Source organism: Choloepus didactylus, chromosome 5 (assembly GCF_015220235.1).
Source record: "Choloepus didactylus isolate mChoDid1 chromosome 5, mChoDid1.pri, whole genome shotgun sequence".
Taxonomy (NCBI): domain Eukaryota; kingdom Metazoa; phylum Chordata; class Mammalia; order Pilosa; family Megalonychidae; genus Choloepus; species Choloepus didactylus.
Window position 1 is genome coordinate 137,636,383 of NC_051311.1, and position 18,111 is coordinate 137,654,493.

Consider the following 18,111-nt stretch of genomic DNA (forward strand, 5'->3'; position numbering starts at 1 on the left):
GGACTAATGTAGCTATGTAGCCAAAACCCCCAAAACAAATAAAAATTAAAAACCATGAAGAAAAAAGGGAAAATGAGGGGATTTATTCATAACTACATTGTAAGGTATCAGATTTTTACCCTTTGCCTTGAGAAAGTGTTTGTTTATTTCTTAGGAAAAGACTGATACACTGGAACATGAATTGAGAAGAGAAGTTGAAGATCTGAAACTCCGTCTTCAGATGGCAGCAGATCATTATAAAGAAAAATTCAAGGAATGCCAGAGGCTCCAAAAACAAATAAATAAACTTACCGACCAGTCAGTAGGTATCATTGAATTCATACCTGGTAATATGTTTCCTTTACCAATGTTTTTGTTTGCAAACCGAATTTATAATACTCTAAATATCAGCGTTTTGGATACAATTGATTTGTGCTTGATTTCAGGTCATTGGCATAATACTGTGATAATATAATAGATATGATATAATTAATATAAATATTATTTGCTGGAGAACCAGTGAAGGAAACGAGCAGCAGCAAGGAAAAACAGGAGAGTCCTGTTTTTCTGACAATTTACCTCTAAGTTCTTGCTAAATTCCTCTGTTACTTCAGAACTCAATGTATATTATTAAATCTCTCCTTGTGATAATGAAGCCTTTCTTCAGAAGGGTTCACCATTAAATCATCCCTAGGGTCTTAGAGGGTTTCTCAGTTGTTATTGGCAAGTTCTTCCATCCTTCTCATATCTATTGTATTAGGAAGTGTGAAAGAATGTTTGCTAATTATTTTGTATCCCATTTACAAGTGGGTGGGTAGGTTTGTAATAAAGCAAAAGAAAATGTTTTTGTTTTGATGTATGTTTTAATGTGGGCCCTTAAGTTTTGGTACTTAGATACAAGGCTTGTAATAGACTGCTGGAAGTGGAGAAGACACATCTAAACAAACATTTAAAACCTGAAGTTGGACATGATACCCTGTTTTTTAATAGACAAAATTTTCCCTGAAGACAGTTTTATTTGTGTAATATATGATGTGAATGATATTTCCGAGTTTTATTTTTTTGAAATCTGAAAGTCGAAGAAACAACATGCATCTGGTAAAGTAGGAAGGATTTTTGAAAAAAAACAAAAAAAAACCATTTTATTTTAAATATGATCCCTATGTAAAGATTTTGGTTTAGGTCTTTTGAGTGCCTTGTGACTTAGTAGAAAACTTGTGAGGAATTCAACAGGGGGATTTCTGTGAATGACTTGTTTGGTGGTGTTTTCATGACTTCACAAGAAAAAGGAAACTATTCTCATTTGTAAGGTGATATGTGTAACTTTAGTCCTTGTTAGCTTTTGGGCAATAGCAGCCTTGGGGGGAGGACCCGTCAAGGTTTATTTTTATGATTATTTACACCAAGGGAAGGAAATATAAGTCATTATAATTATTAACATTTTGAATAGGCCAATAATAATAGTGTCGTCACAAAGAAAATCGGGAATCAACAGAAAGTGAATGATGCTTCAATAAACACAGATCCAGCTAGTACTACTTCTACTATAGATGTAAAGCCACCACCTTCTGCAGGTAAAAATCTTTTGAGTTTTTATGTACTGTCCTGCCTTGATAAATATTTATACTTAAATATACTGCCTGTTCCAGATATGAGTTTTAGGGAGCTTACAAAGATCCTTACATTGCAAGTGAGGAAATTAAGGGAAAAAGGAAAATAAGGGTATAAAAGTAAGATGAATTATTACATATGGTGAAAACACAAAATGTTAGTGTGAACTTGTGTTTATATTTGTGAGATAATGAAGTATTAAATTCATTCACAGTGTTAAATGAGCTGGGACTGTGGTAAGTCCTCATTTGAGCCATCTGTGACAAAAGCCAGGAGTTTTAATGTTTACTTAATGTTCCATTAAGTCTTCGGAATTTTGGAACATTTTATTTTGGCATTTTATTGTACAATTCTTGGAGGGTGGAGGAGGACTTGTGAACCCTCTGTTCTATTCTTGCTTATCTTTTTTCTTGACTGCTTTGTATCAATAGGGTACTTTCCTTGTTAGTGTACCTGTTAGAGGTTAACTTGAATTTGTAGTAGTTTATTGTTCATTAACTTATAGAACAGATTAGGGTAACATAGTGAATATATGAATAAATATTTAAGTTAACTCTAGATTTTCACTTGTCTTAATTTCTTCTTTTTACCTTTCTGTAAATCAAAAACTTGACAATAATGAAAGTAAGTACTAGAAAAAATATATTTCTTTGTTTAGTGTTTGTAGTAATTAATGTTTTAGTCTTTTTAAATGTATTGTGAACATCATATATGGTTAAGTATTTATGTTCAGCCCGTGTAAGACAGGATCCAACCTTCCATCTTTGTGTATACTCCATAGTATCTAGAATGATGTTACAGAGCATTTATGTAATAAAGACTTAGTGGATAGTAATGACTAGAAGAATTATTTAAAATGTTTTCTCAAGGAGTATGGCTTTCCTACTTACCTGTCTATTCAGTTATGGAAAGAAAAGATATTTTTGGCACCTTTTCAGAATTATTTCTAGCAAAGAAGAAAAAAAAGGAATGAGCAGTCATTATTGAATTTGAATTTGGTTCTGGCCAAACTGATATTTTAAAATTCTCACCTGGTGCTTATGTATCCCTTATTTGTTTATTAACAGTATGAGTAGATGTTTCTCTCCTTTGGTATTCCATTAATTTATTCTAAAGTATTCTGACCCTTTATTCTGAACAGGAAGATAATATAAGGGACAGAATACTTTTTAACAATTTTGCTTTCTGCCTTGTTAATAGCTGAGACAGATTTTGACATGGTAACAAAGGGGCAAGTCTGTGAAATGACCAAAGAAATTGCTGACAAAACAGAAAAGTATAAAAAATGTAAACAACTCTTGCAGGTAAGTTAGCTTCCTTGCAACTAAAAGATACATTTATTGAATGTAGATAGTTTAGCTTACCTTCATTGTTTTGACTAGTATCCTGGAGTTGCTTTCTTCTTCTTTTTTTTTTTTTTTGAATTCAGTTTTATTGAGATATATTCACATACCATACAGTCATCCATGGTGTACAATCAACTGTTCACAGTACCATCACCCCCATCCATTTTTGAACATTTTTTTTTTATACCAGAAAGAATAAAAATAAGAATAAAAAACAAAAAGGAACACCCAGATCATCCCCCCCCATCCCACCCCAATCTTCATTTAGTTCATGTCCCCATTTTCTACTCATCTATCCATACACTGGGTAAAGGAGTGTGATCCACAAGGTTTTCATCATCACACTGTCACCCCTTGTAAGTTACATAGTTATACAGTAGTCTTCAAGAGTAAAGGCCACTGGGTTGGAGTTTGATAGTCTCAGGTATTTACTTCTAGCAATTCTAATTTACTAAAACCTAGAAAGAGATATCTATATAGTGCATAAGAATGCCCACTAGAGTGATCTCTTGACTCCATTTGAAATCTCTCAGACACTGAAACCTTGTTTTGTTTCATTTTGCTTCCCCCTTTTGGTCAAGAAGATGTTCTCAATCCCACGATGGCGGGTCCAGGTTCATCCCTGGGAGTCATATCCTGTGTTGCCAAGAGAGATTTACATCCCTGGGAGTCAGGTCCCACGTAGAGGGGAGGGCAGTGAGTTCACCTGCTGAGTTGGCCTAGCTAGAGAGAGAGGGCCACATCTGAGCAACAAAGAGGCACTCGGGAGACTCTCAGTCATAATTATAAGCAGGTTTAGCTTCTCCTTTGCAGCAACAAGCCTCATGAGGGCATACCAAACTGTCAATTCTCAAATGTTTATGAGAACATCAGCAACAACCCAAGTGAGGAAGTCTAGCACTTCTGCATTTCCCCCCTGCTCCTCAGGGGGGCCCTGCTATATCTTTTTATTCTCTGCCTGACTTACTCTGGGATGTGTTGCTACTTCACACTAACCTGTACAAACCTACCAGATCTCACTTCCTATTCAAAGTTCTGTGTAATCATGGTGTTTGAGCAAGCTGACTGTACAAGTTAAATTGTTTAGTGTACTACAGAAAATATAGATCCTGCTTTAAACCATCTCTTCCCTTGGTTTCACATGGAAGTTGAAGTTGTAACACGCAGTCTGTGTCATCCTTTACCCTTTGGCCCAATTTGCTCTAATCCTAACCAGATCTGCTTCATTCATATCTCTAATTGAAGTATAGACTCTCTTTCAGCTTTTTAAACAGTTGCTGTATGCGCTAATACTGACATTCATATCTGCCGAGCTCTAGCTCTGAACCTCAAGTGTCACACAGATACCAAAAGTTCCAGAGACTAATCAGGTCATACACAAAGGGATCAGCATCTCAGAATTTGGAGATAGCCATTACATTTCAGGAATAGATGTGACTGCTGTAAGAGCTTACAATCTAGGGACCGTTACAATGAGTCTTCCCCTGATAAGCTGTGCTCTAAGACTGAATTCTGAGTTTACACATTGTAGTTGCTCCATATTGGTGAGGCATTATGTTTATCTTTTCGTTTCTGGTGTACTTCACTCAAAATGCTGTCTACAGGATCCATGAATTTTGTTGAGTGTCTCACAGCTTCACTCCGTTTTGCAGTTGCTCAATATTGCATTTATGCATACACCACAGTTCACCATTCTGTTCCTCAGTCAATGTACTCTTAGTCCCCCTCCACCCATTGCACATCATGAATACTGCCTACATAAACACCGGTGTGCAAATGTCCACCCATGTCCCTGCTTTCAGATCTTCTAAGCATATACCCCATAATGAGGTTGCAGGACCTTATGGCACCCACATACTTAGCTTCTTGTGGTACCATCACACTGTCCTCCAGAAAGGCTACAACAGTAAATAGGTAATCCCTCTCTCCATGTTTTCTCCAGCACTTGTGTCCCTATTTATATTTTTCCATATGATTTTATAGAGATGTATTCACATACCATGCAGTTATCCATAGTGTACAATCAGTTGTTCATGGTATCATCATGTAGTTGTGCATGTATCATGACAGTCAGCACTTGAGCATATTGATTACTACAAAAGGAGTTGTTTTTTTTTTTTTAGCGAATAATAAAGAAGATAAAAAGAAAAATAAAACATCATACAATACATAATATAGTAAGGTCGGACAACACCACCAGTACCAAGAGTCCCATATCCCCATCCCCTCTTATATCCCCCCTCATACACATTTTTTTAGCTTTGATATATTGCCTTTGTTACATTTAATGGAAGCATATCACAGTGTTACTGTTGACCACAGACTCCAGTTTGCTTTGACTGTATTTTTTCCCCAGTACCATCCCTTTTTCAACATTTTACATGGGTGACCTTCATTTGTTCTCCCACATGTAAAAACATTCACCCTATATACTAGTATTTACTTTCTTTGGGAGTGATAAGGAGGGTGTTTTGTGGAACAGTTCAAATAGGCCTCTGAGTAAAATCATTGTAATGTAAAGTTATTTTCTGTTCACCTAACAAAATGTCTTTCTCTGACTAATGGACAGATGGTTAATTGAGATTGGGTATTGTCTATGTTCTTTTTATTTTAAAGCCACCTGGAAAATGTTTCAACTTCACAAAATGGAGGAAGTGCACTTATTCAAACCTTAAACAGAACATTTTACTTCTTGAGAGGATCCTTCTGTAGAAAGGTTGATTAGAGCAGTTTTATCCTTGAGTTCAAAGTATAGTTTTTTTTAAAGGGACTAAACTACTTCTTCATTAGGGATGAATCACTTCTGAATGAATGTTTTAAAAATCTCATGACATAGTAATGTTACTGAAAGAAATAATAGAATGTCCTTTCAAGCCACAATTTCCTTAAGTTGTATTTTTAAAAAACAGTTATATTGAGGTACACTTGAAATCCAGTAAATTGCATATATTTGAAGTGTACAGTTTGTATACAGTCATGAAACTATCACATTATCAAGATAACATTTCCGTCACCCCCAAAAGTTTTTTTTGTGACCGTTTGCAATGAATTCCTCCCTCTATTCCCATCCATAGGTTACCATTGACCTTCTTTCTGTCACTGTAGATTGGCCTACTTTGTAGAATTTTATATAAATGGAATCATCTGGTATATATTCCCCCTCCCTCTTTTTTGTCAGCATAATTATTTTGAGAGTCTTCCATATTGTTGCTTATATCAGTAGTTCCTTCCTTTTTATTTCTGAGGTAGCAGTCCATTGTATGGATGTACCATGGTTTATTGCCAGTTGATGGACATTGGGTTGGCTATTACAAATAAAGCTGTTATGAACATTCATGTACAAGTCTTTGTGGACATATCTTTTTGTTTGTTTCTCTTGGTAAATATCTAGGAGTGAAATAGCTGGGTCATATGGTAGGTGAACTTTATAAGAAACTACCAAACTGTTTTACACGGTTGTTGTACCACTCTGCGTTCTAACCAGCAGTCTGTAGTCAGTATGTTTAATTTTAGCCAATCTAATGAAGGTTTAGTGATATCTCATTGTGGTTTCAATTTGCATTTCTCTAATGACTGTTAAGGCTGGGCATCATATGATTATTGGTCATTTGTAAATCATTTTGTGAAGTGTCTGTTCACATCTTTTACCCATTTTAAAAATTGAGGATTTTGTCTTACTGAATTGTAAGAGTTCTTCATTCTGGATGTAGTTCTTTGATATAGGTGTGATGAATATTTTTTGTCAGTCTGTGGCTTGCCTTTTCATTTTCTTAATAATGTCTTTCAAAGTTTCAAATTTTCATGTAGATCCAGCATTATTTGTTGGAAAGACTTTTCTCAGTTGAATTGCTCAAAGCATATTTTAAAAATTTCACCTTGAACAAAAATATTCAAAATGAAATTGGCCTATTTACCTTTTTTTTGTTTTATGATTTTAACTCCATTCTTTAGACTTTCTGTGTTGTAGAGAAGTGTAATGTATAGGAAGTCAACCTAGAAATTGTCTTGGTCAGGAAATCTGAGTTTCACTTACTAATGCCTGAGAAAAACAGCATTATAATTACCTAATTTTCTTTCTTTTTTCTCTTTTCTCCTTTCTTCTCTTTTTTCTTCTCTTTTCTTTTTTCTTCTCTCTCTTCTCTTCCTCTCCCTCTCTCCCTCCTTCCCCTCTTACTCAGTTTTATTGAGATATATTCACATACCATAAAATCATCCAGGGTATACGATCAGTTATTCATAGTACCATTATATAGTTGTGCATTCATCACCACAATCAATTTTTGAACATTTTCATTACCACACACAAAAAAGAATATGAATAAAAGTTAAAGTATAAAAGAATACTCAAAACATCCCATACCACCCATTCCTCCCTATTATTCATTTACTTTTTATCTTTATTTTTCTGTTCCTCTGTGCATATACTGTATAAAGGGAGTGGGTACCCCACAGTTGTCACAGTCACATGGTCACATAGTGTAAGCTGTATAGTTATACATAGTTATGCATTCACCACCACTATCTATATGAGGACATTTCCATTTCTTCCACAAATAAAGAGGAAGAGGTGAAAAAAGTAAAAAATAAAAGAAAGAAAAAATGACAACTAATAACCAGAAAAAAAAAAAAAAAAAAAAAAATTAAAATACAATACAATAAAAAAAGGTCAGATAACAACACCAATGCCAGGAATCCCATATACCTCCTTTATACCCCCCCCTTATAGACATTTAGCTTTGGTATATTGTTTTTGTTATAATTAATGGAAGCATATTACAGTGTCACTGTTAACTATAGACTCTGGTTTGCATTGATTGTATTTTTTCCCCATTATCACCCCATTTTTAACACCTTGCAAACTTGACATTCATTTGTTCTCCCTCATGTAAAAACATATTTGTACATTTAATCACAAACATTGACCACTCTGGGTTTCACTAAGTTATGCAGTCCCAGTCTTTATCTTCTGTCTTTCCTTCTGGTGTCCTACATGCCCCTAATCTTCCTCTTTCAACTGTACTCACAGTTGTCTTTGTTCATTGTACTTACATTATTATGCTACCATCACATGGTATTGTGCTCCAAACCTCTTGTCTCCCGTCTTTTCCTATTTGTCTGTAGTCCCTCCCTTTAATATTTCTTGTAGAGCAGGTATCTTGTTCACAAACTCTCTCAGTGTCTGTCTGAGAATACTTTAAATTCTCCTTCATTTTTGAAGGACAGTTTTGCCTGATACAGAATTCTGGGTTGGGAGTTTTACTCTTCCAGTATCTAAATATTATCATACCACTGCCTTCTTGCCTCCATGATTTCTTCTCAGAAATCGACACATAGTGTTATTGAGCTTCTCTTTTATGTGATGGATCACTTTTCTCTTGCTGTTTCAGAATTCTTTGTCTTTGACATTTGATAATCTGATTAAGTGTCTTGACATAGGTCTGTTCATGTGTATTCTGTTTGGGGTACGCAGCGCTTCTTGGATCTGTAATTTTGTTTCCTTCATAACAGATGGGAAATTTTCAGTGGCTATTTCCTCCATTTTTCTTTCTGCCCTTTTCCCCTTCTCCTCTCCTTCTGGGACACCTATGACATGTACATTGATGTGCTTCATGTTGTCATTCAATTCCCTGAGATGCTGGTCATATTTTTCCATTCTTTTCCCTATCTGTTCTTTTGTGTGTAAGATTTCAGATGTCCTGTCCTCCAGTTCATGAATCTTATCTTCTGCCTCTTCATATCTGCTGTTGTATGTCTCCATTATGTTTTTTTTTGGGGGGGGGGTACCAGATCACTTTATTTGAAGGAATGGTACAAGTGAAAGAACTTGGATTTTGGTACAACTTATAGAAAAGGTAAAGGTAAACCCAACATGCATGCAACTGCCATGGTGACCATGGAAGTCACCCTGTGGCTCTGGGGAAGACGGTGTAAGGCTTAGCTCTCATCATCACTGTTTCTCAGAGTGTGCTTGTCAAAGAGATACTCTGCCAAGCCAGAATCCGGGGCCCCCATCTTGCGCAAGTTGGTTATGTAGTCACCCAATTCTTTGATGGACTTTACCTGCTCATTCAGGTAATGAGTCTCAAGGAAGTCACATAAGTAGGGGTCGTTTTTGTCAGTGGCCAGTTTGTGCAGGTCCGGTAGTGACTGATTCACCTTATTTTCCAAGAGTAATGCACACTCCATTGCATTCAGCCCACTCTCCCAGTCGTCTCGTTCTGGTTTCATGATATCCTGAAGGAAGATTCGGCCACCGTGTTGGTTTTGCAGCTTCATAAGTTTCTCCGCATGTTCCCTCTCCTCATGAGATTGGTGAAGAAAATATTTGGCAATGTTCTTCAAAGCCACATCATCACAGTCAAAGTAGTAGGACATCGACAGATAGATGTAAGAGGCGTAGAGCTCCAGGTTGATCTGGCGGTTGATGGCGGCCTCTGAGTCCTGGTTGTAGTTCTGGCGCACCTGCGATGGGCCTGTGGTCGTCATGGTGGCAGCCTCCATTGTGTTTTTCATCTCTTGAATTGTGCCTTCCATTCCTATAAGTTCTGCCAATTGTTTTTTCACTTCTTAGTTCTTCCTTGTTTGCCCACTATCCTTCATCTCTTTTGCGATATCTTCCCTAGACACATTGATTTGATTTTTGAATTGATTTAGGAGATTTGTTTGATTAATAATTAGTTGTTTCAATTCCTGTATCTTAGTTGAAGTGTAAATTTGTTCTTTTGACTGGACCATATCTTCCTTTTCCCTAGTGTGATTTGTCATTTTTGATTGTCTAGGCATCTAGTTTTCTTGATTAACCCAGTCAGATTTTCCCAGACCAGACAGGCCCAGGTTTCAGGACGAGGCTGTATTCAGTATCAGGTTTCCAGTTCTGTGCTGCTATCTCAGCCGTTCCACCCATTCCAGGCTGATGTACGATGTGTGTCCAGTAATGGATGTCCCCCAACAATTGTTCCAGATGATTCACTAGTTGTTCCTGGCTATTTACTAGATATTCTAGAGGACTAACTAAATTCCACACCTCTATATGCCACCATCTTGCCCCACCCCTCCCCTGTAACTTTTATTTCCTATGTTTACAAAAATATTACATGCTTATTGTGAAATATTGTAACATTATAGAAATAAATTAAAAAGATGGTAAAAAGTATCTCCATAATCCTTATCCCCAGAGATAAAAGCTATTAATATTTTTGCTTATGTTCTTCTACACAACACTAACATAGACATCATATATAAGTGTCAAAATTGACTTTTAAAAAAAAATTTTTATTTTGAAATGCTTTCAAACATATAGGACAGTTGGAAATACAATACAAACCCCATACAGAGAACTCCAGCACCCCCCCCACCCCCAGATACCCGTATCTACCAATTTTACATTTTGCTACCTTTGCAGTACCTTTCTTTCTCCTTCGTTCCTTCGTTCCTCCCTCCCTCCCTCCCCCCTTTCTTTCAACTATATCTATTATCTTTCTATCAATTATCTATCTACCCTTTTATCATCTTCTGAACATTTGAGAGCAGGTTGCATATATCATACTCCTTGAACTCGTTAACACCTCCGTGTACATTTCCTATGAACAAGGATATTCACTTATGTCAGTAACTTAACTGCAATTAATTCAGGAAAATTAATATGGATATAAAGCTTAAATTCTATGTTCCACTTTTTCCTTATGCCCCCTTTGAGCTTTTCTCCTCCATTCTTAGATCCACTCCAGTATCATATATTGCATTGATTGCCATTAACTCTTAATTAACTCTTTTTTTAAGTTAATTATATAAAATTTTTTTAAAAAGATAAAGATATACAATAAAAAAAGTTTCAAACAAACCATAACAAGAGAGTAAGAAAAAGATAACTAACCTAAAATAACTACTTTACTTCCAACATGTTCCTACTCTACCCCAAGAAAATAACCTAATAATAGCAGCATTTCTGTGAACTTGTTCCTACCATACCCATCAGAAATTAACCATAGTCATTCCTGGGCATTCCCAGAACATTAAATTTACCCACAGTAGCTTATCTGTTCTTATTGGATTATCATTTCCCCTTCATTAATTGCTCTCTATTGCTAGTTCCCCTACATTCTACATTATAAACCATTTATTTTAGGAGTGTGTTGTTTAACATCCAGGTGTTTGTGAATTTTCTAAGTCTCTGATGGTTATTGACTTCTAATTGTATTCCATTGTGGTCAGAGAATGTACTTTGAATAATTTCAATTTTTTAAAAAATATATTGAGGCTTGTTTTATGTCCCAGCATATGGTCTATTTTGGAGAAAGTTCTGTGATCACTAGAGAAGAATGTGTATCCTGGTGATTTGGGATGTGATGTTATATATATATATATATATATATATATATATATGTTAAATCCAATTCATTTATCAGATTGTTGAGGTTTTCAGTTTCCTTCTTGGTCTTCTGTCTGGTTGATCTATCTATAGGAGAGAGTGATGTGTTGAAGTCTCCCACGATTATTGTGGAAACATCCATTGCATCTTTTAGTTTTGCCAGTGTTTGTCTCCTGTATTTTGTGGCCCCATGATTGGGTGCATAAACATTTATGATTGTTATTTTCATCTTGTTGAATTGCCCCTTTTATTAGTATGTAGTGGCCTTCTTTGTCTCTCCTAACATCCTTGCATTTAAAGTCTGTTTTATCTGAGATTAATATTGCTACTCCTGCTTTCTTTTGGCTGTAGCTTGCATGAAATATTTTTTCACGTTCAATTTCTTTGTGTCTCTGTGTGTGTGTCTCTTTGCAACATATTGATAGTTCATATTTTTTGATCCATTCTGCGAATCTGTATCTTTTAATTGGGGAGTTTATTCCATTTACATTTAATGTTATTACTGTGAAGGCATTTCTTGTATCAGCCATACTATCCTTTGGTTTATGTTTGTCAGATATAGTTTTTACTTCTCTGTCTTAATGTCCTTTAATGAACCAATATCAAATCTCTTTAGTACTGAACCTTTCTCCATATCTCTCTCTCCTTTCTTTGTTTCTCTGTCACTAGGGAAGGTCTTTTATTAGCAAAAGCTCTCAGCATTTGTTTGTGAAAAATTTACACTCTCCCTCAAATTTGAAGCAGAGCTTTGCTGGATAAAGTATTCTTGGTTGGAAATTTTTCTCTCTCAGAATTTTAAATACGTCATACCACTGCCTCTCGCCTCCGTGGTGGCTGCTGAGTAGTCACTACTTAGTCTTATGTTGTTTCCTTTGTATGTTGGTGAATTGCTTTTCTCTTGCTGCTCTCAGAACTTGCTCCTTCTCTTCAGTAGTTGAGAGTCTGATCAGAATATTCTTGGGGTGGGTTTATTTGGATTTATTCTATTTGGAGTTTGCTGGGCATTTATGCTTTGTGTATTTGTATTGTGTAGAAGGTGTGGGAAGTTTTCCCCAACAATTTCTTTGAATACTCTTTCTAGACCTTTACCCTTCTCTTCCCCTTCTGGGACACCAGTGAGTCTTATATTTGGATGTTTTATTTTATCTGTCGTATCCTTGAGATCCATTTCGATTTTTTCCCCATTCTTCCTTTTGTTCTTTCATTTTCCGTTCTGTGGTTCTCTAGGTTGCTGATTCATTGTTAAGCTTCCACTAGTCTTGTACTATGAGTATCCAGAATCTTTTTAATTCGGTCAACAGTTTCTTTTATTTTCATAAGATCATCTATTTTTTTATTTACTCTTGCAGTTTCTTCTTTATGCTCTTCTAGGGTCTTCTTCATGTCCTTTATATCCTGTGCCATGGTCTCGTTATTCATCTTTAGTTCTTTGATTAATTGCTCCAAGTATTGGGTCTCCTCTGATCTTTTGATTTGGGTGTTTGGGTTTGGGTTATCCATATTGTCTGGTTTTTTCATATGCTTCAAAATTTTCTGTTGTTTTTGGCCTCTTGGCATTTGCTTTACTTGATAGGGTTCTTCTATGATATGTAGGATTATTCAAGGGCGAATCTCTAATTTGTCAGATCTCCAGCTTGGTGGTGTATGCTTTCTCTAACTAACTAGCAGATGGCGTCCACGAGTCACCTATTCCCCTCAAGTCAGTTCTCCCCAACTTTGTCTTGGTGGTGTGTGGGGTCTGATTCTTGTGGGGTCCAATTGGTGCACCAGGTTTGGGTATGTTGTTGGTACTGTCCACCCTGAATGTGGTGCGTGTGTCTGAGTGGTTAGGGAGGGAGGGCAGCTTTAACAATCAAACCTCCCAAGTGTTCCTGGAGTTTTAAGGCTGTTCCAAGAGTCTAAACTTTCATTTCAGTCTCGCCACATATTGTCTCTGCTGCTGACACACAAGTTTTTGGTATTGGCATATGGTCCCTGGGTTTTCCAAGTGGGTGTCTCTTGCAACCCATGCCCTTCTAGGGCCTCTGCCGAGGGAAGGTTCTGCTACGTCACAAGTGTGCTTGCCATCTGTCAAGGAAAGTTCTGGGCCGCTGGGCTGTGTAGGGGCGTTCCCAGCCTGCTGAAAGGATGGCTGAATGGGGCATGTTAATTTCCCTTTTTTCACACAGCACTGCCTTCCCAGCTCTGGGACAACTAGCTGCGGGTGCACGAAAGGCTGTTGTCCACCCCCGATATTGTGGTGTGTACGTGTGTTGCTGGAAGCACTTCCTGTCACACTGGGTTTTTTGGCGCAGCTCTGGGCTGTGGCTCCGGTGCCGGGCAAGAGCATTCCCAGCCTGCTGGGAAGATGGCTGCAAGGGGCGTGGTTTTTTTTTCCCCTTTTGGCTAACCTTTGCCTTCCTCTCTCGGAGTCAATTAGCAGCGGGTGCGTGAAAGGCTATCTTCCGTGCCAGATACTGAGGCGTTCGCACAGCCCATTCCTGCCGCACTTCACTGTGTGGTTCTCTCTGCCATATCTGAAGCCGCTTTTGGGCTTTTTTAAAAAAAAGAACTAGTCCGCCTCCAAACGCCAGCCCTTGATTTCCCTACACTGCAGCATGGCTGCAGATGTTCAGCGGCTTACTCACTCATTTCAGAACGCAGACTTCCAGTTTCACCAAGTGCACAGTCCCTTTGGGTTTAGCAGACCTTGTCCAGCTGGTACATTGCTGGAAGTGGTGTTCTGGGTCACTTTCTGGCCTTTATCTGGTATTTTTCATGGAGGTGTTTTTTTGCCCTGTATCTCCTAGCCGCCATCTTAGGTTCTCCCAAAATTGACTTTTAAACTTTAATTTTTCTTGACATTTTTGTTTTGTCAATTTATGGATTTACCTCATTCTTTTAAATAGATATACAGTACCATTATGTGGATATAAAATAATTTATACAATATTCCATTGATAGACATTTGGTTACTTAAATTTTTATAATGTTACAACAGTGTTAAAATAAGCATTCAGTACATATCTTGGTATGTTTGTGGCAATGTTTGTTACACGGATTTAAAATTTTTCATAAATGTATTAATTTCATTTAGGATGAGAAAACAAAATGCAATAAATACGCTGATGAGCTTGCAAAAATGGAGATGAAATGGAAAGAACAAGTGAAAATTGCCGAAAATGTAAAACTAGAACTAGCTGAAGTAGAAGACAATTATAAGGTAATTACACAATTATAAGGTAATTAATACTATTTGTATGTTAGCTTGAGTCATAGAACCTGGTACTTCTGAGAATGTGTTTATAATTTTTATCAGTTCAGAGTCTTAACATTGTTTTAGTGTATAATAATGTATGATTAGTAAGGTTTAAAATTTATATTAGAAATTTTTATGTATCACCCAAATGTATTGCTTGTTATTTTAAATGAAATTCTGCAAAGTAAATGATTGTTTTAATTAATGAAAAATACATTTGCCATTCTAACATTAGATAGCGAACAAGCCCAAATGGTATAATCTCATGTATTTTACGATTGTATATCTTGTAATTTTTGTGTCACTGACAGCCAGAAAGTTCTAAATGATTTACTTTGCTGTATTATAGCTACTTGTACCTATCATCTAAATTTTTAATATAATATTCTTAAAGACATCAAGAATTACTTTGGGTTTTCCCTGGGGGTGTGAAGGGGTGGCAAATACAGGCTAAGATAATTTTATTGGTAGTTCTTTTTTATCTTCATATGCTGTCAGAATGAAGTTTCAGAACTTTTGTTTCATGAACTTATTTTGGGATTATTGTGGATATTGTTTTGAATGGCTACTTCCTTTATAATTTATGAAGTATGAATATTGAATTTGTGTGAAATTGTATTTTTGTATATTGATTAGAAAATGATTCTGTAAATATTGAAGTCTATTATGCATAAAGCTCTTTGTTGTTTATTTCGTGGGTGGTCATATGAGGTACAATGCTATGCTTGAGGAGTTTGTAATCTGGAGATACTGCTAGAGGTGTAATGATGATAGTCACAACATTTTCCATTCATCATCCTGAATGATCCTCTGTCAAATCCATGAGAGGCTAAATACATAATATTTGTATTTCATTAATCATACAACTGAGCATTGAGATGATTAAACAACATATTTAAAGTTATGCCTCTGCTGAATGTCTTTTTTTTAAGTGCCCTTTCCCCTGTTTTACACTGTTTTTGACAAACACCCACCAGACAAGGCAAAATATGATAAAGTACCACATGAAGAAGGTATGTCTAAGTTCTTCAGGGCTGTTTTGAACTTCAGTATTTTGGAGGAAGACATAATGGAGAAACGAGACATTTTAATGGTCAGGCTGGAGGGGACGGGAAGCAGAGCTAGGAAAGGAAGAAGCAGCTTTACAAGTAGATGCAGAAGTATTAACCCAGTTTTGGAGGTTGGGAGTGTGGAGAGTATAGTCTGGGAATTGGAAACAGTCTTGAATAATAGGACTCTAATGTCTGTGATAGAGTAGCTTAGACTTGAAAGATAGGCAGAAGCCAGATTTTGGAGGGCCTAAAGTGGAATTTGGGTACTGGTTGCTGTTAAGAATTTTCTAGGAGAAGAGGGACATAACTAGAGTGTGTTCTTGGGAAAATAATATGGTAGCACTGAAGAGGATTTATGGAAGGAAAGGGTTTGAAGGTGAGGAAATCTGTTAGAAGTATTCTGAGAATGAATTACTAATAAAGGCCACTTCCTCTTGGGTACTTTCCGTGATTACCTATCATTGTGTAGGACATGAATTTAGAGAGGAAAGCTTTGAAGGACATCTTTAGGGAAGAACCAATGAAGAATCGTTTCATTTGTATTTGTATTCACAATACTTGTGCTGTAATAGGTGTTCAGTGAATGGTTATCGAGTGAGTGAATGGCTTAGAGACTGAAAATATTGGGGAATGAAGGAAGAGTATTCTAACATAGATTCTAATCTTCTTTCACAGTGGGCTTCTGAGGTTGACGATATCAGTTAACAAAAGTAGGAAAGTAGATTTGGTATATTTTTCCCTAATAGTGCATGAAGGACAATGATAAAAACATGGTCTAACTATCAAGTAAAAAGGCAGAATTGAAACGTGGGAGAGAGAGAGTGAGGCAACAGTTAAAATTTGTGATTTATTCATGTGATGATGGCAGTTGAAGGCATGGAAGAAAGTGAGTTTTCATAGAGAATATGGAGGGAAAAGCCAAAGAAGAAAGTTTGGAGAATACCCAGATTTGTGATTGGGAGGAAGAGGAGGACATAAAAAGGGCATGGGAGGATTACAAGTGTTGGTGCAGTTTCACAGAAATCAGGGGAGGAGTTCTAAGAGTTAGGGAAACAGTAAATAATGGCAAATAATGCAGAGAAATCAAAAGAATAAGAATTAAAGAACACACATAGATTTGGTAATAGGAATTATTTTGATCAAACAGTGAAAACTAAATCTTAAAGTTTAAGGAGAGAATGGATAATAAAAAGCTAATGAAAATTTCTTTCTTTATTCATAGCTTCAGTTGGCAGAGAAGGACAAAGAAATAAATGGTCTAAGTTCACATTTGGAAAACCTGTCCAAGGAGAAGGTATTGTACAATGAATGTACTTGAGAAAAATGTGTCATGTGACACCATGAATGATGTTAACATCTTTGTGAAAACATACATTTTACAGCACATATGAGGGTGGTTTTTAAAAAAAATTAAATGAATAAAGACTGAAACAAATGTTAAAACTCTTAAGGGAAAAAATGTTTTTAGTTAAATAATATTTTAAAGTCTTTTACTTTAGAATATGGAAAAAACAACTTGTGTTAAAAATTATTAGTTTGGTCTTTGTTCATAATTTGTCTTTATAGTAAACACGTTTTATAATGTTCAAAATTAGAAAAAGTGAAATTTAAAAGAAATTATCCATAATGTTGTGTTGCTCTTGTTTACTTTTAGGAAGCATTTTTAAAGTTGTTTCATGACTTATTGTATAACCTAATATTCAGAGCATACATTTGGAATGTAAAAGATGCCATAGTACCTCATTTCTCAGTGTGGTCTGTGGACCCTTGGGGATCCCTGAGCCCCTTTTAAAGGCCTGCCGAGTCAGAACAATTTTTATAATCATACTGTGACATCACTTGCTTTTTTTCCCACCATGTTACATTTGCACTATAGGTGTGAAAGCAATGGTGGGAAAACTGCTTGTGTTTTAGTATTAATCAAGGCAGTGGCACCAAACTGTATTAATAGTTATTGTATTCATCACAACCACATGCCTGTAGCTTAAAAAAAGATGGAAAACAGCCAGTTTCATTTAAGATGATGAAGCAGTAAAATGTATTGATTTTATTAAAGTTTGATCCTTGTGGTACACGTCTTTTTAATATTCTGTGCAATGAAATGGGCAATACACCTAAAGCACTTCTGCTCACAAATGTACAACAGTTGTGGTAAGGTAAAGCACTTGTGTGATTATATTGTTAACTGAACTAGCTGCTTTTTTACCATTTTTGCTTTGAAGAATGACTAAGACAAAACTTGGTTTTTCAGACTTGGGTATCAGGGTTCTTGAAAGTGTTCTCGAAAATAAGTGAGCCTGTCCCTTCCAGGAAGACACTTGATAGTATTTGTTGCCAGTGATAAAAATCAGGCTTTCAAGCAAAAAGTAGAATTCTGGAAAACTTGCATCTCCCCTGTGAGCTTGATGCTTCCCATTGCTTTCAGACTTTTCTAATTAGATGTGTGGTAATGTTAAGACTGTGAATTTTTTATAATGTTTAGTGAAATGTTTTAACATTAGGAAGATCTGCATAACT

At 36.2% G+C, this 18,111-nt stretch overlaps 2 protein-coding genes across 2 annotated transcripts in view; one reads left to right on the forward strand and one right to left on the reverse strand.

Moving 5' to 3' along the window:
• The window catches only part of TAX1BP1 (Tax1 binding protein 1), a 148,528-nt gene that overhangs the window by 91,056 nt on the left and 39,361 nt on the right, over positions 1 to 18,111 (forward strand). Inside the window, exons 10-14 of the mRNA XM_037836961.1 lie at positions 155 to 301; positions 1,430 to 1,553; positions 2,791 to 2,894; positions 14,381 to 14,506; positions 16,817 to 16,888. Of these exons, the coding sequence (XP_037692889.1) occupies positions 155 to 301; positions 1,430 to 1,553; positions 2,791 to 2,894; positions 14,381 to 14,506; positions 16,817 to 16,888 (573 nt within the window). The remainder of the gene's footprint in view (positions 1 to 154; positions 302 to 1,429; positions 1,554 to 2,790; positions 2,895 to 14,380; positions 14,507 to 16,816; positions 16,889 to 18,111) is intronic.
• On the reverse strand, positions 8,715 to 9,425 carry LOC119534525 (ferritin heavy chain-like). Its single transcript, XM_037836964.1, has one exon. It carries the CDS (start codon positions 9,420 to 9,422, stop codon positions 8,871 to 8,873), a length of 552 nt encoding a protein of 183 aa, XP_037692892.1. The 5' UTR covers positions 9,423 to 9,425; the 3' UTR covers positions 8,715 to 8,870.